Source organism: Brachyistius frenatus, unplaced genomic scaffold (genome assembly GCF_029030835.1).
Source record: "Brachyistius frenatus isolate BFR_SWC_R1_liver_20210118 unplaced genomic scaffold, ASM2903083v1 Contig_1, whole genome shotgun sequence".
NCBI classification, from domain to species: Eukaryota; Metazoa; Chordata; class Actinopteri; family Embiotocidae; genus Brachyistius; species Brachyistius frenatus.
Window position 1 is genome coordinate 3,033,888 of NW_027210600.1, and position 27,559 is coordinate 3,061,446.

Genomic DNA, 27,559 nt, shown 5'->3' on the forward strand with positions numbered 1-27,559 from the left:
AAGATAAAGTTGCAGTTAGCTCGGACTAATAATTAAATCAAAGGGTCTTTTTTTTTGGGACATTCTGCATATTGAAGTCAGAAATTGGGTGAGCAAAGGTAACTAAATATAATGATTTTTATATGTGTAGCCTATACATAACTTCATTTTTTGCATTTGTCAGTGCAAAAAAAAATAAAAAAAATCTGCAACATAATTAGCATTTCACCTTGAAACCAACGGGCAAAGCAGCGTGACAAATTCATAGATTTAGAAATGTAAAGGGTATCGATTCGGTTGAACTTTCTACAGAACAATTGGAAATTACTTTCATCCATCCACCCATTGTACTCACTTCATCCTGGTCATGGGGTTGATGGAGTGTATCCAGGCTGATTTTCAACAAAGGCAGGGTACACACAGGACAGGTCGCCAGTTCTAGAAACTATCATCTGTCAGAAAACTAAATTTATAGTCATGGCTGTGTCCTGAATATGGAAACCCTGGCTATCGTCCCGTGCAGCCTCTTGCCTGCTTGATTTGTGCCTGATTAACTACTAAATTCTGGTGTCCCGATGTCCAGTCAGCCCTCTTTTGGATTTGTTTGCCACTACAGTATTGCTCTCCTGCCAAGGGGACTGAGCCTTGTCTAAAAATGACTTGCGCCATACTGTATATTTACATGTATTTATCCAGATACAGTATGTATGATTAGCGGAATTCTTCAATTACACAATGCCTACTCCTCACTGATTCCAAACTGGCAAAGGCAATCGAGGAAGCCCAGTTTTTTGAAGGGCTGCAGCTAAACTGAAACTTGCCTTAAATAAACAGCATCACAGACACTATAGTGATTATCATAAACACAGCATGCACGAGCAATCCTTGATTAACCATGCCATTATCAGTAACAGTGGATTGCATTATTAAATCAAATCTAGGATCGGATGTTGTTTAAACGACAGAATGATACAAGCTTCTTAAGTTAGTAAAAGTAAACATTTTTAGGGACAAACAAGTGGTTTGGAATGATTGATATATTCATTAACCGTTAGAATAAGGCAAATATCCATTCATTGTCAGAGTTGAGATGGCATATGGGCAAGTATGGCAGACTAGTCACACTTCTAGAGGGAAACTTGCACTTGTGTCTTGGGGGCTTCACCACTGACCACAGGTGCGGACTGGGACGTGAACTCACTGGCTGACTCCCTCTTTCCCACCCCGTACAGCACAAAATAGCTTCAGCTGACGCAACCAGCTGCTCTTCTACCTCGGACAGCTGCTCACCTGTCAACCTTAATGGGAGAAGCCATCCATGTCCATGACAGAAGCTTGGCCTCAGATTTGGAAGAACACTTGTCTTAGGTGTTGCTGCCCAGACACGTCAACCGGCGATCAGCAGATTGCTGCACAGTGGAGGTTGCAGGCAGATGAGGCTCTCCAACTTAACATGTCATCGAGGAACTGATGAACATGATGGGAATATCACTACCGCAGAATCATTTTAAAGCATATTAAAAAAGGAGTTTGACCCTTCAGACTCTTCTTGATCTGCTTCCCAAATTGAAGACAGGATCGCGGGGCTCATGAGTCACTCCAAATTGAGTTTGAGGACATGTGCACAGGACACAGGACATGTTTGAGCCCTGTCTGGGCGATAATGACCTCTTATGAGATGATAGCTGTCCTACAAAACCGCATGAAAGATTAACACAACTGTGCATAAAACCTACAGTTAAAGACCACGGTTGAAATATTCAGATGTTGAAATGCTTCGCCAATTCTCAGGGTGGCGCTCAGCTGGTAATGAAGACGCAACAGTAGCATGTCATTAGGTTTAAGTTGTGTTTTAGAAAACTCAGTGATTATAACCATGCACGGAAACTATGCTAAAGAAAGATCAAAGACAATGACTTGATGATAATCTGACTGTTCATGGCTCGTCCTTCTGTTGGAAACTCACTGTTCCCTGGAAGGACCGGATAGAGGACGCCTATAAGCATAAGAAGGACAGATATCTGGCAGAATGTAGAGGGCAGAAGTGGAAGGCCCACTGTGAGCTATATCGGACACCCAGCCTCTGAGGGAAAGAAATGCCGCAAAGAAAATCATCGAGGCTGTAGTAAAAAGTGTTGAGGAGGCTATGAATCAAAAGGGTTGGCCCACAGAGTAGCTACAACTTGGACGCAAGCCAGGAACTGATCACTCCTGACAGGCTGCTTAGTGAACTAAGACCTGAAAACACACTCTGACCCCGGGTTCACCATCAACCATCAACTGGTCGTGTGTCCAAGTCACACCACCTTGTGTGTATCTTTCCCTCTCTCTCACAGTTCCAGCAACGTAATTAAATCTGACCCTTAGTGGTATCTCTTTGTGGCTTTGCTGCGCTGCAATGTGAACTTGGGTTTTATTACACTAAGGAAAGTGAGAGGTGTGGCGATGGGTTTAATCCAAGGACGGCTGGGGATAAAGGGAGATGGAGGTTACCAGGGAAAAAGGACAAGGACTTTACGCAGTGGGTAGATTTCAGAGAAGAGAAGAGAAGAGAAGAGAAGAGAAGAGAAGAGAAGAGAAGAGAAGAGAAGAGAAGAGAAGAGAAGAGAAGAGAAGAGAAGAGAAGAGAAGAGAAGAGAAGAGAAGAGAAGAGAAGAGAAGAGAAGAGAAGAGAAGAGAAGAGAAGAGAAGATGTTAGCGGACAGTTGCAATCAGCCAACAGATGGTCACTGTAAAGATCCAGGGCCAGAGTGAAGGCAATGAACCCGTGAGCCTTCATTTATGGCTCCCATCCGTCAAGCCAGCCACCCAGCGTAAGATTTTATAATGCTGATTTAACGTTAGCACCCTGCCGAACGCATCATAATCAAACCATGCACTGAGAAGGAAAGAGCGACAGGTCGGACACAGAAAGGACAAGAAACAGAAATACAGAAATCTTATGGTCATTTCCTGCCTTAGTCTTCACACGGTCCTGTTTTTTTTTTTTTTTTTCAATTACTCAGTGCTTTTACGTTTGTGTGCAACTAAGACAGAGTCTGTTAATGGTCAAAGTCTGTCATTATGTCCCCCCCCACACACACACACCTTCTCTGTACTTCTCTGCTCACTGTCTTCACTCCCGTCATTACCTTGTTTGTGCCTGCGCTCCTTGGTTCAGCGTTGCCTCCTTGCTTTTCCCAATCCAACCTCTCTTTACCTATTTGGCTGTCAGTTCTCTATTGAACATGCCGCGGGTAGAAACAGCACAAAAAAAAAAAATCTCATCTCAAGAGCTATCATCCCTTCTTTTATCTCCCACTGCTTTTTACCCTTCCTACTTTACGCCCCCTCCCATCTCTTTTTTTTTTTTTTTAAAACTTTTCTCTGTGGTCTGCTGAGCGACTTTATTCAACCACCCCTCCTGTTACTGTGTTTGGTTCTCCAGTAACATCACATTTCATCTCACTCACACAAACATTCTGCACATGGCACGCACTCCCGTCCAAAAAGTCTTTCAAATCAGGCATTTAAAAAGAAACTTTGAGCTTCCTGTAAGCTGGATTGTTGGAAAGAAATAAGAGTGCGATCAGAAACAGTGCCGGATATTTGATGCATGCACATGCTGGAATAAAATGAGTCTCATCATTTCACCAAAGGCTGGGCAGACTTTAAAAAGCTCGGATATGGAGACAGCTGTAGATTACCTTTTTTTATATATATATATATTGTACAGAAGCACAACACAAAGGTCAGTAATATTATACTGTACTTCCACAGCTGAGTGGCGTTCATCAGAGAATGAACATTATCATACAATATCTGCACAATACTGCCTCTGTTATTTGGGGCTGCAACAGCATGGCCATAATGTGGCATCCTAATGGCTATTGTGTGATATCATAGGGACTATCACAGCGCACTGTGTTGTAATAATATTTGTTCCAACGGGGATTATGCAGACATCTTACTAATATTCTTCTTCTGCTTCTGTGCTGCTCCTCACAGTCTTCTTCTCTCATGGTTGTTTACAATAGGAATCTGCCTCTGTCTTCACTCTCGCAAGAAGTGGAACACAAATTCACTTCAGTTTGACAAGTGTGAGTTAAGTGAGGGTCGGATCCTTTAGTTATACATCCAATCAAATACAAGAAACAACAACAAAACCCAGTCAAATAGTTACAAACTCAGTGCAGTTAATATCTGTATGAACTAGATTTACAGAGGTTAGACGTGCTCAGGAGGGTTCACTACAACCAAACCTATCATTGTTTATAGGAAACTAACTGGATCATGTTCAGTGTTGTAGACTCTAATGTTTTCTGCAAACTGTTTCCAACTAACAAACTGGATGTGATGCTGATTTTCACTTTGTGTAGTTAATTGTCTACTAGTTACATCCGGACATGTCATACATGCAGAATGTGGTTAACAAAACTACATAGTTTACCTCATCATAACTAACCCGCCTGCTTCTCTGTGTTTTCTGTCATGTGGTTGACCAAGCTGGATATTATCGCAGTTGGTCAATGAGAAATGTAGGTTGGTGGCCTTGATTTGTGTGTTAGCAATATTCCAACTCGTGAGTATGGAAATTTAAGTCTCGGTCACTGCATGACATACTGTGTCCTGGTTATGCACAGCGGAGAGGCCAAGTAGGCCTTGGACTTACACGGCAAGGTAATATCTGTGTCCCGATTTACTCAAGTGGTGATTTTAGAAGCTCAGGAAAGATGAAGAGTTTATATTTCAGTACTCCTGAAGCATTCAATTTCCATCACTTTCCTGCAGCTCTAAAAAAAGAAAAGAAATCTTTGTGCTGTCAAAATGTGCTGAACTGACCAGAGCCATGGTAGTGCCACAGTCATCCAGAACAATTCTTGACATCTGTCATCAGCATCACGTGTGCGCATGTGTGTGTGTGTTTTACATATGTGAGCATGTTGTGAGTCTGCTGTCCTTGTTTAAGCAGCACCATATGTGACAAGGGCCTCAGTTTACAACAAAGTATGTCATAAAGTGTCTGTCAGATCACTTCTGGAATCTGATGCAGATTTGATGCTAATTTTATTAGTTTCTGATGTTTCTGATCTACCATCAAACAGAACTAGTTGATTAGTGACATTGGCGGTCTAAAAGAAGGCCCACAGAACTGCCATGAAGGAACAAGGAATAATTGTTGGGAAAAATGGAAAAAAAAAAAAAATCAGACTGTCTTCTACTTTTTTGTTTTGTTGATGCATGTTCGGGCACCAACAGATTTAAGGCCACATTTCAGTAAAAAGTATGACCTTTATAAAATTCAATATGTAAGCAAGAAGCCAGGATTCACAGAGATGTTAGGATTTGTCAAAATTTTTAATTTCATACAGATTTAGGGTCACACAGTGCTGGCTTTTCATCAGGTTACCGTTGTGGCGAACTATATCATAGAATATATCAACAAGACGTTTGTAGGTGTGGTAAAGCTTGCCAACTAAACCAAAAACTCCAATAAACAGAAGTTATTGAGCACCAGCAAATGGAGGATAACTGATCTCACTGATTTACTGAAGCTCATCTGCATGTTAGTACTTGAGATGTGTTTGGCTTAGTTTATAAAAAAAGATCAAGGGTATGATACAAAAAAAAGGTCCTGGGTTCAAAAGCAAAGCAAAAAAAGCAATAAATTTGCATCATAAAATATGAATAGATACAAGGGTTCCTGAAAAATTAATGGCTATCTGTGTAAAGCAAACACAGCCAAAAGTTTCAGTTTAGAGAACTGGAGGTGAAATTTTACCTCGAGTACAGCAGTGAGTCAATTATTGATACTCATTAACACTTCAAATTGCAGACCCAAAAAATACAATGCAATTATGTTAAATGTATGAGGTGCCTACTTGTACTAAATTATACACACATGGAAAGAAGTTAGGAATAAAAAAAATGAGTCAAAAATTCTGAATTTAAAAAGGGGTGTGGTAATAATTTGATATCTTCTTACATTACCACATGTAGTGCTATATTAATAATTACAATGCAGAATTACTTCATTACTGAGCCATGTTTATAACAGGATGCCATCTTGAAACTCAGCACCCGGGCTGCATGCATCTTGGCATGTTGCAGCCATCAGACAAGGTTGAGTATCTGTTAGGAAATTGGTGTGATGCTCTTGTCGTGTTTCTCTGGCAGAGTTGACAGAGATGGTGCGGTCAGACAGCTAACATGTCCGCACTGCATCAGGACAAATCTCACAAGGAATCTGTTGGGATATTGGTTGTAAAATCATCCTGACATTAACTGAATTGGACATCACAAATTTGGACCAGTCGAATGAAAGTGAGTGGGTCACAGAAGTATTAAGATTCATCCACTGAGGACCATGAACATCTGCTCCGTATTAAATTTCTCGGCAATCCATCCGATACTTGTCAAATTATTTTCAAGTGTCGTACTGACCGACCAGCCGACGCTGTCATCGTCTCAGATGACACCTTTATACTGACTAAAAATGTGTGTCATGCATTTCACAATCATAGCTATAATAACAGTCAGGGGTTAACTGGTAAATGTCACTACAGCACTTCTTTATTTTAAATATAGGGACTGTGCACCTTGATAGCTGCTTGCCGACCATTTTGGTGTAAAGTAAAAGCTTCCTGGGTTATGATTTCATAACCACAAGAAGGTAAGGGTGTGCATGCGTAGGCAAGTGTGCGTAAATGTGTGTGGGCAAGTGTGTCCGCATGGGTACAAATGTGATGTCTTGGAACTGCTGCATGATGTGAGCACTCAAAAAACAATTTTATTCACCTGCAGTACATATCCTATACAGTGGGGAAATGCTTCAGTAACATGTCTGACTTCACAAGCATGTGAATAGCAAGCACATGATCGTGTAGTTCTTATGATATTGTCTGGTCCCTCTCACAAAGCTGCAGCTACAATAATCCTACCAGTGTGAGACAATAATTATCCACGCTTTTAAATCTTACATTCATCCTATCTGGAAACTACAAGGCAATACAACACCTTAATGATTCTATCACTGTATTTACTGTGGTGGTTGGCAACTGTTCGCCCACATGCTTCAAGATCCGCATTGTCTCACCCACTCACAAATGGTTTAGGTGCTGGTGGGAAGGTGGAGAGCCTACAGTTTTGAGTAGCAAGAATGCTGCTGACACACAGGCATAAAGCACCACTGACTCTGACAAACACACACACACATACACACACTGCAACACCACCAGGCGGCACTTTGAATTTTTTCCAGGAATAAACTCCTGACACATCTCCCCATGCATATTAAAATGAGTGGGAGGATGGGTATTTCAAACACAGTACACACCACATGTAAAGCCTGTTGTGTCTCACGATAGGATTTAAAAAGGAATGGCGATAAGGAATAGTCAATGATAAAGTCTTAATATGGTCTACAAGTGTCTCCCTCCACCCACCACATAACAATTAACTGCGCTATTACAGACCAGGTTCTTGGATGAGGTGCTCCGTGGATGGCAGCTATAGCACCACCATTTAGCCTCGGACCTACACACCCATATGATCGCCTGTAATAAGGCAACAGGCCCCGTGTCTGTGGAAAAAAAAAGATGTTTGATCGCTCTTCTCTGTCTCACCTGCTCGTTCGTTGCCAGCTCCTTCTCCAGCTGTCGCTGCTTGTTGTGCCACACCAAATAGTGGACAGGGTAACGACTCTTCTCCGGAGTTTTCTTAGCAGAAATCATCCTCGGATCATAGTTTGCCTCCTCCTCTTTCTTCACTGTGGATTGTAAGAGCACTTTGTCATGAAATTACGCTGTATTATCAAGCCGATCATCCTTCATTTGGCGGTGATGCCCAAAGGCGTAGAGGGGCAACCTTACGCGTCAGTGGCTGACTCCCTACTCGCTCTGCTCAGAATAAACGGCAAAGCCCCGTGAAATCAATTAAAAAAATAGAAACCACCCCTGCTCGTTTGATTGCCACAGTAGATTAGGCTACACTTTTATTTCTCATCCACCCGTTCCTCCGCGTCTTGCTCTCTCTCTCTCTCTCTCTCTCTCTCTCTTTCCCCCCTGCCTAGTCCAACACGTATACCTTCCTCCTCCTCCTCCTCCTCCTCCTCGCCTCCCATCCGGTGGTTACTGAGAGAAAGATGCGTTGACAAGCTGCAATGAAATGTGCGCACACTCAGCCAATCGGCTGCCGGGGATGTTCGTGATAAAACGCATGGCTCATGGAAAAGAAACCGCAGTATCGAAATCACATTCATGTTTAAAAAGGACTAAAGCCTTAGAGGAATCTCATATTGTATATATTGATTGCAAAAAATAATTATATAAACCTGTTCAGAAATAAAATGCATAGGGCATTTCAAGTTTAAATCAATGCTGAAGTTTTAGTCCTGTGGAATTTGTGTCCAATATCCTGCTTTATGGTTATTTATAACACCTTCTTTGTGGTACTAGGCCTATTTGTAGTTATAGTTGTAGCTTGAAATGTATTTTTGACGTTTGTGTTTTGTGTATCAGACTGAAATAAAACACTATTGATAACGATAATAGCAATGACAAAATAAATCCACTTTGTTTAAGTGTCAGATATACAAATTAGTCTCATGGTTAGTATGTTTAAAAAAAAGTCCTGCAATCAAAACCATATAAGTAAAAGTATTATCGGCAAGATACATTTAAAGTACCAAAAGTAAAAGTACACATTGTGCAGTAAATACTCCCTGTCAGTGTTTTACAATTATATGATATGTTTTATGATTAATATTCTGTTGAATTAATGTTCAATTTAGTGGTAATTATTTAAGGTTGTGTTTATTTACTACTTTATGTATTCAATGTTAGTTTTAAGTGCAGCTTGTATCGTTTCTGTTCTGTAAGAACCATATATTGCAGCTCTAAAAAGTCACCAAGCTCAGAAAAACAATGCAATTTCTGTTGAATCCAAGTGGGCTTTAAAATATTTGATATAGTTTTAAAAGTAGGCGATTTTTCTTCAACCTATCAAGGAACTAATCATTCAGTTTGGAAAAGAAATCTGATTAAAAAAAAAAAAAAAAAAAAAAATCACCAAATTTGGAGACGTGGTTTTCACTGGACAGAAAGGGAGTGAAAAACTCAAAATGTAGTAGAGTAACAATATTTGCCACTGAGATTTAGTGGAGTAAGAATAAAATAGCATAAGATGGAAATACTCAAGTAAAAAAAAAAAAAAAAAAAAAAAAAAAAAGGGCCTACCTTCAAATTGTACTCGAGTACAGTAGGCTTTACTTGAGTAAATGTACTTCGTTACATTGCATCACTGGACTTTTATATGTGTGTATTGAACTGCCTGTGAGATCTGTGTGTCACCCTGAAGGACGTGTGTGTGTGTGTGTGTGTGTGTGTGTGTGTGTGTGTGTGTGTGTGTGTGTGTGTGTGTGTGTGTGTGTGTGTGTGTGTGTGTGTGTAAACTGACAGCAGGTAGAGAGCTGCCGTCTCTCGGTGAGCTGCAGCCAATGCAGCGGACGGATTTACGGTAGAAATATCCCGATATGAGATTCACACGGACACGTTCACTATGTTCACATGACTTGGGAGTTCAGCAGTGAGACCGCAGGAGCATAAAAAAAACAAAAACGGTGAAATTCAACCGTCAGCTGGCCGTGAGAGGAGGAGGGAGAGGAGAGGAGAGGAGAGGAGGGGGGGGGGGAAGCCCCATCACAACACACCCGGCTTCCGGGGATTCAGGAGCCGCATCGCTTGACGGCAGACGTCGGTCGGTTCGCTCGGAGGTTGGGGGGGGGGGACGAGACGGGAGAACAGACTCACATCACCGCCGACATCCGCCTCTGGATTTCAGCCACTTTTCGAGATGTCAAGAAAGCTCCAAAGGACGGAAGTCTGCGCCGACTGCAGTGCGCCAGGTAGGGAGGAGGGAAATAAAATAAAAATACACCATTGTGTTGGGGAGGGAGGGAGGGGGGGGGGGGACATGTCGGGACCACAGGGCCGGAGTTGCGGTGACTGTCGGCGGGTCCGCAGAGCAGGAAAACGGCCAGCGTCGTTTAAGGCCCAAAATAAACAAGTGAAAAATAGGCGTGTTGTCCCCAAACAGCTGCTCAACGTCGGTGTAACTCACCGAGCAAGCTTTGACAAACGTCTTCACGTGTGAGGACGACCCGCAGTGGAGGACACGTGTTGACTGATGTCTCCACTTTGAGACACGTTTGTTTTGGTCTCCGGGACAGACTTCAGAAACACGTTAGCTTAGCTTGGCTAGCCCTTTTTTTTTTTTGACTCGCTGCCCAGCTGGCTGCTATTAGGACTGACTTTTTATTTATTTTTACACAGACCGGATTGTTCTTAACAACCAATATCATGTTTAATTTTAAAACACCGTTGTGTTACTGCTAATTTTTGCTTTGCGGCATTTTAAGTTTTTTTTTTTTTTTTTTTAGCTTACCTCCGACGTTAGCCACTCGAGCTAACTTTGAGCTAACAGCGACTAGCCAGCAGTTTCTACTGCATTTAGCATTCGTTGTTTTTAACATAAAACTCCATAAAAAAAACCCCCAACAACCTAATTTATTGAAAGTTTCTATCTGTTCAGCGCGCTCATTTCTCAGGAATCGTCTTTCCGCACTTTATAAATCAAATAGTCCCTCACGATGAAGATGTCGGGACATACTCTTCATTTTGAAGCCTGCCCAGATGAGAGGAGCATTTAAACTCAATTCAGCATCAAGTTGAGAAGAAGTGAGAGTTGTGCATTGATCCGGACGCAGACGGGCCTCCTACAATGACCATTCATATCTGCACCTCCTGTCTTGCGTAACGAAGCCTCACATGTTCAGTTTGAAGCCCTTGATCATTGGTGATCTTGCTCATCCGTGTGTACAGGGATCACAACAGCTGCTCTCTGCACAGCTGCTCCCCCTGATAGCTCAGTGTGTGTGTGTGTGTGTGTGTGTGCAGGCTGTCATTAAGCTTAAAGGACTTAACTTACTCAGTGTTCAAACCCTTTCCAGCTACACCTTGCTGTCTGATTCATGCTTCGTCTTTTCCTCAGTTGCTTCCCCCCCCCCCCCTCCTCCTCCTCCTTTCGTAATCTGACCTGCATTAAAACCCCTCTGGAACTCTTTTCCGTGAATTTTTCCAGGAAAATCCACGGGCTTTATTTCAGACGAATGAACCCTGTCAGGAGGAAGGAGATGCTCCGTGTCGGTTGAAAGGCGAAGTTTACGTCGGTGTACCTGTCACCGGCTGTACGTTTCTTCTCTACGCCGTCGGCTCTCTGCGTGTCGCCCTCCTCCTCCTCCTCCTCCTCCTCCTCCTCCTCACGACGACGTGCGCAAACACCCGGTGCCTTCTGCAAAGTGCTGACCTCGCTGCCGGTGATGGGCCACCTCCCTGCCGGCCAGCTTCGTGTCATACCGGGGGATAACTCGATGGCACGGCTACAAAGGACGAGCGGCGCTCCCGTTTCTTAGCCAAGCCCTCAGGAGGCTTTAATGTCGCACCGTGGCAATCTGTACAGTTTATAGCAACAATGAATCATCTTGTCACGATAGTAGTGAAATCTTTATTGAGCACAGATGCCATTGTTTAAGAAACAGAGACTCTTGTGAAAGCCTTTCGAGCAGTTTGACAGTGGCGTCGGATTTGTGTTTTATCCTCAACTGTCAAGCCTTGCTGTTGATGTTGTGACCTGTGTTTGGCTAAATTCAAGAATCCAAACAGAGAGAAAATAGAAAACGGTGCGTGTGAACAAAGTTAACCTAATAGCGACCCGCACCAGCAAGTCCACCGACGAGTCTGACCATTATACTGTATGTTAACAGGGTTATTTAGAGCGAGGAGATTCCTCCAGGGAAATACGAATCAGCCTGTGAAAAGTTATTGTGAAGAAACTTAACCAGTCACCAGTCAGATGATGTAAATGCATGTCGTGTTACTTCACCAAGTGTTTTCCATACTTTATTCATCACCATTAGGCCGAATGGTCATTATTGCACATGTTTGATGCCGGCTTAAGTGACACTTATAAAAACACCTGTCAATACCGCAGTGATGAATTAGGCCAACTTTAGGCAAAATTATGTCATGCTGCAGGTTTGGCCAACACAGCCCTGCTAATAGCCTATCTAGGTCTAATAGCTTAATGGCGTAGCCTCATATTGATCCAGCGGGCCGAACAAATAGTGTAGCCTGTGGGAGTTTTTATATTTATTACACAGATTAAGGAATTAAATTGCTGCAGTCTGGCCTTCGCAGCCTCCGGCCTGCTGCTCTAAACTAGGCTGTAGCTCTTGTCACAGCCATTTTGCTTTTGCTGCTGGTTTTTCTGCAGGCAAAAAAAAGTATTAAAACGTGTCAGTTCATCTGATGACGGACTATTTTAGCTCCATTAATACCATAAGCCCAGACAGTTTCATCCCAGCCGCAGAGCCGCTAATACAGACAGTAGTTATATGCGTGTTTGTGCATGAACGCTGTCCATGCAAGTGTGCAGATACTTGTTTTGATTTTGCAGACTGCATTCACTCATCACCTCAGGGTCCTGAGGGCATGAACATGACCCAGACTGTATGACAAGTCTTTCAGTGTCAGTAGACTGACGTTGGCCTTTGCTGCTGCTCCCTTTCATCCTCCCTTCATTCATCCTCATGTTTTCTTCTCTTGAATAATCAGGTACTTGTATTGGGTAGAAAAAAATTAGACCCCCCCCCCTTGAATTGTACGTCATTGCAATGTTGCACCAAATAGATTAAAACAAACACAGGTTGATATTACTGTCAAAAACTTGTGACATTTAGGGGTGATCTGGGGGTAGATTAAACGGAGCGTAAAGTACGTTTCAGTTGAGTTTTAGGATGCTAAATTCAGAGTTGAGTTGTTAATGTAGCCTGGTTGAGATTTTTAAGTGCAGACTGCTCTGTTGACGCATTTCAGATTATTTACAAAGCTGGGAAGTCTGTCACACACAGCATTTTATGGTGATTGTAATACCATCAATCTATTTCAGACCCGGGCTGGACCAGTATCAACCGAGGGGTCCTGATTTGTGACGAATGCTGTTCGGTCCACCGCAGCTTAGGCCGACACATCTCCATAGTCAAGCACCTGAGGCACAGCGGATGGCCTCCCGCACTGCTGCAGGTAAGGTTGAAGAAAAGAGGACAAATTAAAATAGGGAGGGGCTGGAAAAAAAATGAAAGCATATACAGTACTGATGTGCAGAACGATGCCACAAAAGGAAGACCCAAGTTCAGAAATCTGACTCAGCAGAGAGGATGCAAATCCATACACAAAGCTTCTGCTTATTTCTTCTACAGAAGTTTGACTTTTGGTCTGTGAATGTTATATTCCGTGCCTGCCCTAGTTTTGTGCATGTCGGTATCTAACGCAGATTGAGTAACTTCAACTTTATTCTGTAATTAACAAGGCCTGAAAAAAGTGGGAGTTTTTGGCCGCATTGGTTCGAAAACCAGTTTTGATTCCAGAGCAGACCATCCAAAGAAGATTAGCATTAGGGATGTGCTTTGGCTTCACTCAACAGAATGTACTTGTGATGGTGAACCGTCACTGAGTCTCTGCTGTGTGTGTGTGTGTGTGTGTGTGTGTGTGTGTGTGTGTGTGTGTGTGTGTGTGTGTGTGTGTGTGTGTGTGTGTGTGTGTGTGTGTGTGTGTGTGTGTGTGTGTGTGTGTGTGTGTGTGTGTGTGCGCGCGCTCTCCCTTCAGATGGTTCAGACGTTGGCCAGCAACGGGGCCAACTCCATATGGGAACACAGTCTCCTGGATCCTGCTCAGGTGCAGAGCGGGCGGAGGAAACCGAACCCCCAGGACAAGGTCCAGTAAGTATACTTTCTTCACATTTTCCTGATGAATCTTGTTCTTCTCTCACAGAATCTCTCATAGCACCTTATACAGGATGAATTTTGGCAGCTTGATGTTATTCTGATGTTGGTTTTGGGGTTTAGATATAGGAAGGTTTTTAGTTCCCTGAAAACGGAAGTACAGTGTGCACGGCCTCCTAAAACGTACTGCACTAGACATCAAAAACAAGGAGTAACCCATCAGTCGTGGTGCCTTGTGGAGATCCAATTATCTGATGCAGAGTGCAGTTTCTGTGTTATTCAGCAGTGTCTGTAATTCTGAAGTAAAATGTGAGGAAAATACATTCACACCTTGATGAGAAACAGCAGTGTTGCTGGCATCTAACCAATTACACAAGACTTTTTATTTGATGAGAATGTGTGGGATTTTTAATTTTTTTCCACCTCGTACAAAGGATCCGAAGGAAAAGGTGAAAATTCAAACGCAAGCACAAACTGTTTTTCAGTCAAAATTCAAATCACCTTGCCCGGTTTCAAATCCCACAGCGACCTGTGCTAACCAGAGTTTGTGTATTCAGGATGACAAAGGGCATTTTGTAAAATGAATCATCCAGAGGGGCCATTAGAGAAAACTGTAATGCTTATACTGTAGTGCATTTTAAATCATATATTTCATCCCCACATTTAAATGTTTTCCTTTGAGGCCTGGATTTTCTGTAACAGTTTCACCTTCTCCTCCTGTACAGTCCCACTAAGTCCGAGTTCATCAGAGCCAAATACCAGATGCTGGCATTTGTGCACAAGTTACCCTGCCGTGATGATGATGGCGTCACTACCAAGGATCTCAGTAAGGTAAGAGCTCAGTCTTTCGCAGCCGTGGAGTAATATTTGTGCTTCATGTAACTTGTAGGCGCAAAAATCCGTTTTGTCCTCGATGAATTCATTACGGTGCTTTCTATTATTCATATTTTTGCACTGTGAACTCTCAGGTTTGACTGTGCTCAGTCTTTCTGACAGAATGTTACAGTGGGCCACAATGTTATCAGACCGCTAGAGATAATGATTTCTGAGCAGCTGCTGTATCGTTTAAGGCACAGCTGAGAGGTTGGATGTAATGAGGTAATTAGCCTATGCTGATATAGCTATACTGTGGAACAGCATGTCCAAGCACAGAGGTTGTTTCATTAATAAATGTCAGTCGGAGACCTTGAACATAAACACGCTCATATGCTCTCACACAAACACACCCATGCACTCTGACTCATAAAAACCTCTGGCAGGAAGTGATCTGAATGACACAGCAGGATGTAATAATGATCTCTGACGCTGTGGAGCTCCACTGGGCTAATAAGGGAATTCTACCTGTTTCTGTCTCTCCACAATGTTTAATCTTTCTACCCCCGACTCTCTTTGTGTTTCTCTTTCTGCTCCCTACTGTTTTTCTCCATTAGCAACTTCATTCGAGTGTGCGGACGGGGAGTTTAGAGACATGTCTCCGGCTCCTGTCTCTCGGCGCTCAGGCCAACTTCTTCCACCCGGTCAGGAAAATACAAATCAACTTGCTGACTCACGTCTTCTAGCAATTAGCCACTCTGTTGAGTTCAGTTATTTCTCTCTGCATGCCAGGCTTCTCGTTCTGACTCTGTGTGTGTGTGTGTGTGTGTGTGTGTGTGTGTGTGTCTCTCTCTCTCTCTCTCTCTCTCTCTCTCTCCCTCCCCCCACCTGATCCTCCAGGAGAAAGGCACAACCCCGCTACATGTGGCAGCCAAGGCAGGCCAGATCCTGCAGGCTGAGCTGCTCGTGGTGTACGGCGCAGACCCCGGAGCGCCTGACATCAACGGACGCACACCTATGGACTATGCTAGGTACAAGACAGTGAAGGGACCCTTCATTCAGTACACTAATGACATTTAAGTCAAGTCATGGGTCAAATCTTGTTTGGGAGATAGCTGATGTAAAAATCTGAGCAGTAAAAAAAGATTTTAAAAATGGAATAATTTGTGTTTGTGTGTTCAGGCAGGCGGGCCATATAGAGCTAGCAGAGCGTCTGGTAGAGTGTCAGTATGAGCTGACTGACAGGCTAGCCTTCTACCTGTGTGGCCGGCGTCCAGGTAATCCCATGTGCCAATTTTTGTGCACCTCACTTGCTCTTAAGCATGACAGTTAACCTCAGCAACATACTGTGGCTGCTTTTATCCAATTATTAGGAACTCTCCTTTATTTAACGTTGCTAACTTGTGGTGGTTGTGTGTTGTCCTATTCACTGCATTTACAAAGTAACTGGGTCCTTTAGTTGTTGTTTTTTTTTCACGTTTGTTTTCACTTTTCTGTTTAAAAAAATTTGGGACCATTTGCACTTAAAATAATCCTCCTCTCCTCTCCTCTCCTCTCCTCTCCTCTCCTCTCCTCTCCTCTCCTCTCCTCTCCTCTCCTCTCCTCTCCTCTCCTCTCCTCTCCTCTCCTCTCCTCTCCTCTCCTCTCCTCTCCTCTCCTCTCCTCTCCTCTCCTCTAGATCACAAGAATGGCCATTATATAATTCCTCAGATGGCAGACAGGTATGGACCATGTGATTATGTTTGCTGTTAAGTTGAACCCTGTTGTTACCTGCACGTTGTGGTTTGAATGCATGAAAACCATCTATATTAGAACCCTTGCAGCTCCCTAACTTGCCACACTTTTGTGACTTGCTTCATTTCACTGTCTATCTGGCATGAATTAATTGATGCTGATGTAGTTTAGTGTTCTGACCACAGGGTGGCGCCATACCACTTGTAACTCCACCCTACAGGAGGTCTTTGGCATCTTTATGATGCTAGCTGTTTATTGAATATCCAGTGGGTTAGATACTTGAAGTGTGCTGGCTTAATTAATCTTGAGAAATGTAAAAGTGCACACTCAGGCCCTGAGAAATCACATTCAGAATTAGTTGGCACAGCTTCTTTCAAATGTTTGATGGGCACTGGGTTTTTCAGCTTCAGTTAAAAAGAAATATATGCTCACAAATGTTTGTGTTTCGCAGATAAACTAAGTCCCAATCACACCTCGAAATCTGTTTGTTACTTAAGTGGGTCTTACTTCTGAGCTGCCGTCTAACTCCACTTGCATCTGTTCTGTTCTGGTGAATGGTTCCTCATGATAACAACGACTAAAGCTGTTTTCATGTGGCTTGTCTTCCCCTTTCTTTCTTTCTTTCTTTTTTTTTTTTCTTTCTTTCTTTCTGTCTGTCTGTTTCTTCCTCTTTCTCACTCCTTTTCTCTTCTCTCCATTTCGCTGCGCTTGGTGGAGCCAGAGCTCGTCCTAAGTGCCCGACACAGAGGTATCTTTACCTTCCTTGTTCCTTTTTTTCCAGAACCTCTTCCTCCATTTCAGTCCCATCTCTCTGCTACCCGGTCTTTTCAGTCTATTTCCCTGTTGTATACCAAGAATAGGTCTACATCTTCGGGAGGGGTTTCACAGAGGGAAGATTATTTGGTAATAATCCGTTATTACTTTTAGAGAGCATACAGCCAGCAGTTTGTTGCTGATCTTACATTTGCACGTGTCTTCAGTGACAACAAAACGAGTTTGTCCTGAAATAGGTAAAGTCGTTCTGAAATCAAATTTCAGATCAGTCCGTAAGCTTTTGACATATAGCTCTTTTATATCATCAAACTTCATCACAATCTAATATGTATGACTTTACAGCAACATACTTTAGGAACGTTAAGTTTTTACAATATTTAGTTAGCCTCAGCAGTCATCATTAGAGCGAGGTGTCTCGGTCTGTCACCCGATGCGCCCTCGTCTCTCCCTCTTTTAAGCAAAACTCCCTTCCCACCTCCTCACCTCTCGCTCCCGTGTCTCTCTGTCCACTCTTCCTCCTCCCCTCCCCCTCCGTCTCTTTATTCCACTGTGTCTTTGTGATGCCAGTCACTGTTATCTTCTTTTGTTTTTCTTTTTGTTTTTTTAGTCTGGACCTATCAGAACTGGCCAAAGCTGCCAAGAAGAAGCTCCAAGCGGTCAGTTGAATTTTGACATTCACGTGGTTTATTGTACATTTATATTGCAGACAGACAGTTGAGGTCCGTAGAAGTGGAATGAGACACGTTTGGGTTTTTGTAATGGATATAAAAAGAGAAGCGTTTGGTTTAACGATGTCGGTTGGTGTAACAGGCTGTTTTTTTTGTTCCTAGCCGAAGTAGAGTTTGTTCTCTCCTCGGCCATCTGTGAAAGCCCACAGCACGCTAGCACTTCACAATCTGACGATCGTTGTCAACATTTGAAGAGCTTAAGTCATAAATCACGACATAGTCTTTAGTTGATTCAAGCGAGAGCACGGCAAGTAAAATCTTAAAAAAAAAAAATCTGTCCAGATACTTGGACAACCTGGTGGTTTTCTCCTGCTCTTGTTGTTCTAATGATATGTTTTTATGGACAAACAGACCTGTTAATGTGTCTGGGGTCGATATGTTTGTGTGTGACAGCTCAACAACCGGCTGTTTGAGGAACTAGCGATGGACGTCTACGACGAGGTGGATCGCAGAGAAAACGATGCAGGTGAGCCTCATCTCTCCTCTCCTCTTTTATCCTCTGTATGATGGACAAATCTGTGTGTGTTTTGACTTCATCTCTACATGGAAACTCGAACTTTGACATGAACTTTGAGATTAAAGGAAGAGACGAAGATGTACAGAGGAAGAAAATAAACACTTGAGACAAGAGAGTGAATTTGAAGGACAGAGTGAGGCGAAAAGGAAAGTGACTGTTGGAGAGGAAGGCCGAATGAAGTGAGAGAGGAGGAGGAGGAGTGAGGAAGTGCCTCACAAATTCTTGAGTCTCTCTCCTCCTCCTCGGCTCTTCCTCTTTTTTTCCTTTTCTTCTCTCCCTTTCCTTCAGTAAAAGCTACAGTCAAATTGTGCTTTCTGACAGAAGCACCGCAGGTAAGTGGCAAGAATACACACACACACACACACACACACACACACACACACACACACACACACACACACACACACACACACACACACACACGCACACACACACACACACACACACAGGCACACAGGCACACACACACTCCATGTGCACACAGTGGGAGGGCTCAGAGAGCAACACTGGATTATAGGAGCTGGAATTGAGTTTTATGTATCTACTGTATGCTTCTTACTGGACTTTATGTCTCTGTGTATGTGTGGGCAGATAAACGGGGTGTTGGATGTTGCTGCTGCATATGCTCCTGCCAGGATGACCTCGTTGCTTAAACACTCACTCATGCACACACACGCACTTATTTTTTTGCTTAATGTTTTTGTCTCCAGTGTGGCTTACGACCCAGAACCACAGCACTCTGGTAACAGAACGTAGTGCGGTTCCTTTCCTTCCAGTCAACCCTGAATACTCTGCCACGCGCAACCAGGTAAACACACTCCACACACATACTCATAGACATTTGTATTTAATGACGCATATAAACACTTACTAATGAAATTATAGATGGTTTACAGAACAAGGTGAGAAAAAGAAGGGAGAAATGTGAAAGAACATGCAAGCAAAAAGACAAAACGGATCCTAGTGATATCTCAGAGAAGGGGAAGCCAAGAATGAGTGTGAAATTAGAGAGGGATGTTCTTCAGCTGTGAGAGAGAGGAATCCTTCTGTGCCCCCCCGCCCGGCCCCCCCGCCTCCTTTCCTCACTCTCTGTGTGAGAGAGAGAAATCCCACATGTCCCCTCACATAGTTTCTCTTCATCTGCCGGCTCGGTGTAAACACAGACTTTTAACACAAGCATAGACACACTCTCACTCATAGAAAAAAAATACACCCACACATCGCCACGTTTGCCGTGCCCTGATTGGGCAGTTCACTGCGGCCAGGGGACTGCTGTGGACTGCTGTGTTTATGGTGGAAAACACACACACACACACACACACACACACACACACACACACACACACACACACACACACACACACACACACACACACACACACACACACACACACACACACACACACACACACACACACACACACACAGTTGACCTTTTTACCTCATGTTGTGCTATGAATAGTACTTCACTCTGTTTGAAAGTTTTTCTCTGGCATGTTGATAGAAAATGTTTTTTTTCATACATGGATACCAGCATTCTCGCCTAATTGTACAGCTTGTGTTTCTTTGTTTGTGTATGTGTGAGAGCAGTCGTGAGGGTGTGTGTCTGAGTGTGTGTGTGTGTGTGTGTGTTGCGAGTATGACTGTGTTTTTCCACAGCACATGGTAGTTGACCACAGTGGTCATGCAGGCACTGAACCGCTGACTATGGGCTGCATTGTATTTGTATTCCACACAGCTCATGACACAACTTCCAAAAACTTTTTCTTTTTTTTTACTGGCTTTCAGACGCTCATGCCAGTGCACGCATGTGTTTAAACAATAAGAAGTGCTAACTTGTGACTTGGTCTTCACTCAGGGACGTCAGAAGCTGGCCCGTTTCAACGCTCGGGAGTTTGCAACGCTCATCATCGACATCTTGAGTGACGCCAAAAGGAGACAGCAGGGAAAAGGTCTCAGCAGCCCTACTGGTAAGACAGAGGATTGATGGCTTTAAAGCTTCTTTTTTTTTTTTTTTTAAAGCAGATAACAAGGCCATGCAACTTAATGTGGTCACATAAGTCCGTGTCTACAGGTCCATTCATTGACTTATACTAATATGTTTCTGTACAGCAGGAAACTTTAAAGCTTTGAAATATTTTATCAAACATTTAGAGGCAACTGTGATTATAGCTGCAAGCAACAGCGTGATGAAAGGGAACCAGTCCATGATGTTTAGGGTTTATTGTGAGTGCTAACTCTACACCCGACCAAGAAGTATGTTTTATGTCAGTGTAGAAATGTATCTTACATCTTCAGTGTCAGATAATTGCTTCTCATGTGAAACCAGCTTTGAGATCCTCACAGAAATAAGTCGGAAAGGAAGCTGGTCGAAATCAGTCAGCAGTGTTGTTAGTTTGAGAACCCTCAAGAGAAGTAAAAATGGAAAGAAGTGAGGAGAAAAGTGTATTAAATGAACATATTTTTCTCTCTGCCAGACCCATTGGACCTGGGCATTGATGATGACCAGCATGACTACGACAGCGTAGCTTCTGATGAAGACACCGACAGCGAGCTGACCACCCAGAACAACAACAACACGCAACGCAGCAACCGCGCGAAGGTATCCCTTCCACAAAGTTATCTTTTAATAAAGTGAAAAAGATCCTCCTTGAAGTCATCTTAAAGGACTGCGTCTCCCAGCATGCTTTGTGGGACGTAACCACAAAGCATGCTGGGAGGGCTGACACATCGCTTCTGAGTGACATCATCAGCTATTCTGGGCCCTTGTCAGAGAGCCATTGTTCATACGAGAGAGAGTGTGTGTGTGTGTGTGTGTGTGTGTGTGTGATGGGAGGAAAGAGTAGAGGAGACAAAGTAAGATGGACAGAGAAGACAAGTGGTGTGGGGGTTGTAGAGATGACAAAGTCAACAACTACTAAACTAGTAACCTACTTCTTCTCCTGTGGACTTGTTTAACTCAGCTACTCAGCAAGGTGGAGGGTGCACTCCCTTCTACATATGAGCAATTATTATTTCATTGTGCTCTCAAAAGTGACGAATGATATGGCCTGGTGTTAATCTGGAAAGAAATGTAAAGATAGTTTGGGTAAGAGAGGCTTTGAAGAATAGTTTTTATTGGTTTAGTTTTAGGGAGCGGTACGGGCCTGAATTTGAGCATGCTCGTGGGTCACAGGAAGTGGGGGAGGATTGTGTGTTGAGACCAAGAACTAAGGCTCTACTGTATGTGTGTGTTCCTGACTGCAAGCCAGCCCTCTTCCTCACACACAGGCCTGAGCTCTGTTTTTAACACATCTTAAAAGGCTTCGATTCATAATGTAAATTCCCACATTACAGCTGTATAAAAAAATGCACTAATTACATACCGTACTTCTCATTAAATGGTGTCATTTGAAACCAGAATGTAGCAGTTAGATCACACTTAAAAGATAACGCTGAAGTCATTTATTCACTTTGCCTGTGCCTTTCTGTCCACCTGCCCACATGTCCCGTCAATCCCAGAGCATGGACTCGTCCGACTTGTCAGACGGTCCCATCACCCTGCAGGAGTACCTGGAGGTGAAGAAGGCTCTGGCCTCCTCAGAAGCCAAAGTGCAGCAGCTGATGAAGGTCAACAACAACCTAAGCGAGGAGCTCCGGCGGCTCCAGAAAGAGGTAGGCTGCGTGGAGCAGAATGGGAGGAGAGGATGGGCAGAAATGGGGAAGTGGGAGTCAACATAGTCGTCATTTGATCAGTTTTCCTTTACATTTTATTTGATTTTAGTGGAAAGCGACAGAGGAGAGAGGTGGGAGGGTGCGAGGGAAAAAAAGGCAGAATCTGGAATGAAAGATCGGATAGAGAATGATGACTTGATAGCTGGGGTGTATTAACAAACAGATAAAACAAAGTGACGCAGACAGCTTGGTAGAAGTGAAGGAAGAATTGATTTCGACAGAAGGAGGGCAGGATGATGGACAGACAGTTGAATATATTAACATCTTTGAAAGTAGATTTTTCCTGACAGGGTGTCAGTGCCCCACACTGATGTCTATTGAACAAGTATTTGGTGACAGCTCTCCATTGTTATCTAGAAACTAAAACAGCTGCCGTTCTCCTGTGAAGCTACAAATAGCCAGTCACATTTTATTTGTCGCGTTTAGTTTAGCTTTCGATAGCGCTCATCTGTTGCTCATTGTCGCTCGTTTTGGTTTCCTGTGAGTCATCGTCATTAGCTCAATGTATTCATTAGTGGCTGCCAGTGTCGCCCTATGTGACCTTCATGTGTACTTCTCGTCATTTTACTGAGGATTTGAGGCACACATGCACTTTTATAAGCAAACTCACACAAATAATGGTGTTATGTTGTAGTCAGTGGTACCTGAGTGCAGATGAACCTGCATTTTTTTCCCCCCTCCACCCTTAAACATAACCTGTGTATATATACAGGTATGTACTGCAGCCTCCACCCCTGGCCAAAGACCTAATCCCTGTTTATTAAGTTATATTTACAACATCCCTCCTGAGTTAATACATGAAGCCCTGTTTGAGCCTTTTATGGAACCTGTTATTATGGATGCTTGTTTTTGACTCTTCAGTTGACACCCTCCCTTCCCTTTAACCTCCCCATGTTCCTCCCTCCATCCTCTCATCCCTCCCTGCTCCTTGCCTCCTCTCCTGTAGATCAACCGGATGCAGACAGAGAACAGTACGCTCAGGGGGGGCCAGCAGGCTGGGGGGCCAGCTGGCCATGGGGTAGGGGGGCCTGGTGGAGGCGGGGGAGGAGGTGGCCACTGGCCAGGGGGAGGGATGCGGGGAGGAATAAGTGGAGGGGGACTGGAGCGGTTTGGGCCAGGAGCGGACCCCCCGGGGCTCTCGGTGACCTCCTCGGTCGCCCCTCACTCCCATCCCCACCGGAGGGAACGCCAGGCATTCTCAATGTACGAACCAGGCGCCGCCCCCGGCCCCACGGCCCATGGTCCCCCAGCCCTGGACTCCCTGGCAGCCCGCCTACAGCCCCTCAACACACCCAGCGTAAGTTAGAATCCACCCCGGCCCCTTTCCACTACCCACCTTCCTTTTGGTGGCCCTGATTGGCTCTCTTTGGCCTAATTGATGGGTGGTAGTCCAATCCTGATCTCTATATTTCCCCTTTCTGTCTCCCTGCATCTCAGTTCCCAATCCCTCTCTTTGGAAGGTTCAGGTGTGCACCATCCCCATGTAAATGTCAAAGTGTTGTCTCGATATGATTTGATTTAATGTGCTTTTTAGCTTCACGAGGGGTGAAGTGCACAAGTGTGACCTTTTTAAAGAGAAAGATGGAAAAAAAAAAAAAGAAGGGGATTGTCTCATCTGTTTTGTTGCCTGGCAACGCCTGTGATTCTCCACTCTCTAGCTTGCTCTGCACCCTTTAACCTCTGACATTTTCCACCCACTTTTGACCTCCCAGCTAGCTCTCCTGCTACTGGACAACTGCTTAATCTGGAATCACACACACCCGCATGTGCGCGCACACACACACACACACACACACACACACACACACACACACACACACACACACACACACACACACACACACACACACACACACACACACACACAAAGGGACAAAAGGAAGTCGATTTTTGCTTTTCCAGCCACGTATGGAAAAATCTATCCGAACAATGGTTTTGTTTCTGGTACGGCTCCTGGTATTCACAGACAACACACAACCACTCGGCCTGTCTCAGTCTCATGGAAGCCGCCATGGGCGCCAAGTCTGTGTCCCCTTCGCCATCTCTCTACACCAAGATTTACCTCCGTGTCTGTTGTCTTTCTTTCTGTCCCTTCACCTGTCTGTCTCTTGCTCACTGCAGTGCAACCGTGCATCCTCTGGATGTAAGCATTCTGTCTGTCTTCGCATCGTTTGCCAATTCATCTTCACTGTAGGACTCTCGCACTTTGTCACTGCTGCTAGTTATAGTATCGGAGATCAGCATTAGTGCTCAGTAGTGGGTAGTGGTTTTCTTTTTGATGTTGTGTGATGATAGCTTAGTTGACACTTTAAGAGTTTCATTGTTAGGAAACCAAAGAGGCATGTAGTGTTGATGGGATGAAGATTGAGCTGGAGAGTTGATCTGGCGCTGCTCTCACTGACTCCTTCATCTGGATTTTCTGCTCTTTATAAAAGTATTTTTTCTCTCTCTCTCTCCCCACTCTATTTTTCCCTCTGCCCATTTCATCATCCACCTCTCTCTGCTAATCTTTTATTTCCCCCTCCATCTCTTTGTTCCTCTCTCCATCCTCGTGTTGATCTGTCTCCTCCAGGTAAGGAAGGGTGGTACATGTACACCGTACGGAGGCCAGCATCTCTCTGGATCTACAGAAATGGGCCGATACATGGTGAGCCCCTGCTGGTTTTGTTTTTGTTCTCCACTGACTTTCTGACCTTCCACGATCTGGTTCATTCAGGAAATTTGGATTACAGGCTTTAATTGTGTTGGCACAACCAGACTACTGCAAACACTGCAAGGGCCGGGAGTATTGACTCTAATCCTGCATTTCAATTCCAGAAAATCTGTCACATCCTGTAAGAGAAGTCCAGACTACAAATGTACACAAACAAAAGATGAATAGTATAAAGTTATGCAGGGAAATTAAACACCGGCAAACGACCACAAAAAAAAAATCTGATTTGCAGAGAAGCTGCTGAATTAAAACCATTTTTGAAATATTCAGTTTCGTGGAAACATCACGTTTACATGGAAACAAATGCTTGAACTTTGCGGGAGGAAGTGTCCATGAAGCTCTGTAGGAGTGAGCAGCTCTGAGGCGTCGAGTGATTGTACCGAGTTGTTGTTGTGTTTCTCTCCCCAGGTCCCTAAATCAGAGAAGCACGGCAGTGGCACCGACAGTGACTACGACAACACACAAACATACGACCTGTCGCTAAGGTCAGACTCGCTGCAAGTCGTTACGCACACAAACATTTGAATCGGTTTAATAGTCATTGTTTGTAGAGTTTTATTTGGAAATCAGTTATGCAATCAGATTTGGGTATTTTCTTATTACACAAATAAAGAGATTCGTTTTTTTAAATTTTTTATTTATTTATTTTTTTAATAAGTAATCGAGGACAAGCGGGAACTCTTGTTAAGATGTTGAATATTTCGTGTACAGTGAACCCTCGCTATAACGCGGTTCACCTTTCACGGTCTCGCTGCTTCACGGATTTGCATCGTGCATTGAAATCACATTACGACTATATGTAACGTAGATATATTTAATGTCCAGTTCTATCTATTTCAATTGTAAAATAAAGGTTACTACTTCACGGATTTCGCCTATCACGGTTTCTATTTGGAACGTAACCCCCGCGAAAAACGAGGGTTCACTGTATATATCATCTGCGATATTTAGTGTATTAGTGTGTTTCTCTTGTCAGTATGGGCCGCAGCAGCGAGGAGGAAGGCGGCGGCGGCGGGGAGGCGTGGGAGCCAGACCCCACCCTGCCCTGCACCGAGGACGTCATTCTGAAGACGGAGCAGGTGACTAAGAACATCCAGGAGCTGCTGCGGGCTGCTCAGGAGTTCAAACACGACAGGTAGGTGAAGGACACCCCACCCCACCCCACACACACACACACAGAGACGGGGACACTGAGGACGATTTGTCTCCTGTCAAATAACAAACCTGCTCTTTGTGTTCTTGCTGACGAGCAGCATGATCCTTCTAATCAACACGTAGTGATGTCACGGGAACATCTGGTGTCAGAACCATCACTTCATTTACACGAGTAGCAGCCGTACATGGCGGATGCGCGAATGTTGCTTGGAATTGTACAGTCTCGATCAGAGCGAAGTTATTATCAGTTCATCTTTTCTTTTTTTTTTTTTCCATCAATTAAGCCGAGCTCAGACTCCAGCCTATGTTTGTCTTTCACGACGGTAGCTCTTTCAAACTAGGCCATCAATTCTTGCCGTGTATTTTGTGGGAGACTGACAACACTACAGGTATGACCCGGACCCATCATCGTTCCCGTTTGTGTGCGAGCTCCTGTGTCTTCAGGGAGGAGGGTCAAGAAGTTGTCAATCATGGCTACAGAGACATATATAAGCTTGCGGTCTTTTAGCAATCTTTACAAAATGCACGCCAGAGAGCACCCTTTCATCTTTTTGCTGGAGGTTTCTTGCGGTCGAGGCCACATTGCTTTTCTTCAATAACGTCACACAACATCACCTATTTGTTGTTCATGGCGTTCATATTTGGAGTGAATTTGTAGTCTGAACCCGGCATTAGCTCTTCAGTCCAGACCAACCTCATTCTTTCGGTCACTACCTGAAGCTCATGATGAGCTGAGGCTTGGAACGTGGGTCGACTGCTAAGTTGAAAACTTTGCTCCTTCTCTACCACAACAGCCTGTGGAGGCACCACGTCCACATCAATGCTAACACCTCACCAGTCTAATACTTGATCTCCTGCACTCCTCACTCCCATCAGCCCCGGAGGGAGTTTTACAGATAAAGACCGTGTTGTTGCCTCAGGATCATTTTGCCGACTAAGTTAAATGACATTTCCTCTCCTCAGCTTTGTTCCTTGCTCTGAGAAGATCCACTCTGCTGTCACCGAGATGGCTTCGCTCTTCCCCAAAGTAAGTTCCCTGTATTTATGTTTGATTTCTCCCGTTTTGTGTCACTTTTGCTCCTTCTGGGTTTGTGCTCTCTCGTTCTTTACATCCTCCACACGAGGTGAGAGTTGATTGCCTGTGTTTCTCCGCAGCGCCCGGCTCTGGATGCGGTCCACTGCTCCCTCCGCCTGTTGGCCTCCAGTGCCTCGCGGCTGCAGGTGGAGTGCCGTAAGGCGGCGCCCTCGGAGCCCGGGGCCCCCGCCGTGGACTACCAGCTCCTCACTCAGCAGGTCATCCAGTGCGCCTACGACATCGCCAAGGCAGCCAAGCAACTGGTCACCATCACCACTCGCGAGAAGAAACAGTGACCCAACATAAGACCCCAACGGAGAGGGAAGAGGGGGAGAAAGGAACGACGCTCGGGTGGTTTCAGAGGGATGGGAGGGGCTTAGAGGAGAGGGAGGAAGAGGGGAAACACACTACAGGTGGGAGGGGGGGGGGGTAATGGACACGAGGAAGAAAAGAAAAAAAGTTTGGAAGATGCATGGAAAGGAAAGGAAAAGCAAAGAGAGCTGATTGTTTAAAAGAAACGCTACACTGAAGAGAAAAAGGA

At 44.2% G+C, this 27,559-nt stretch overlaps 2 protein-coding genes across 4 annotated transcripts in view; one reads left to right on the forward strand and one right to left on the reverse strand.

The window, feature by feature from the left end:
- ankrd13b (ankyrin repeat domain 13B) overlaps nucleotides 1–8,026 on the reverse strand; it is a 39,090-nt gene extending 31,064 nt beyond the window's left edge. The window contains exon 1 of the mRNA XM_069702541.1: nucleotides 7,584–8,026. Within this exon, the coding sequence (XP_069558642.1) occupies nucleotides 7,584–7,691 (108 nt within the window). The 5' untranslated portion in view covers nucleotides 7,692–8,026. The remainder of the gene's footprint in view (nucleotides 1–7,583) is intronic.
- A 1,657-nt stretch (nucleotides 8,027–9,683) lies between these two features.
- Nucleotides 9,684–27,420, forward strand: git1 (G protein-coupled receptor kinase interacting ArfGAP 1). Of its 3 annotated transcripts, XM_069701110.1 has the most exons (21): nucleotides 9,684–9,862; nucleotides 12,964–13,097; nucleotides 13,680–13,792; nucleotides 14,521–14,626; nucleotides 15,226–15,312; nucleotides 15,509–15,639; nucleotides 15,791–15,885; nucleotides 16,287–16,329; nucleotides 17,064–17,090; nucleotides 17,724–17,772; nucleotides 18,238–18,310; nucleotides 19,072–19,169; nucleotides 20,220–20,331; nucleotides 20,839–20,963; nucleotides 21,863–22,015; nucleotides 23,022–23,372; nucleotides 24,648–24,722; nucleotides 25,197–25,273; nucleotides 25,765–25,923; nucleotides 26,907–26,970; nucleotides 27,099–27,420. In XM_069701110.1, the coding sequence occupies exons 1-21, from the start codon at nucleotides 9,811–9,813 to the stop codon at nucleotides 27,312–27,314; spliced, it is 2,340 nt and encodes a 779-aa protein (XP_069557211.1). In that variant the 5' UTR covers nucleotides 9,684–9,810; the 3' UTR covers nucleotides 27,315–27,420. The 3 variants fall into 3 exon arrangements, with proteins under 3 accessions (XP_069557211.1, XP_069557295.1, XP_069557383.1); XM_069701194.1 differs by lacking the exon at nucleotides 17,064–17,090; XM_069701282.1 differs by lacking the exon at nucleotides 23,022–23,372 and having other exon boundaries at nucleotides 9,686–9,862; nucleotides 27,099–27,419.
- The last annotated feature ends 139 nt before the right edge of the window (nucleotides 27,421–27,559 follow it).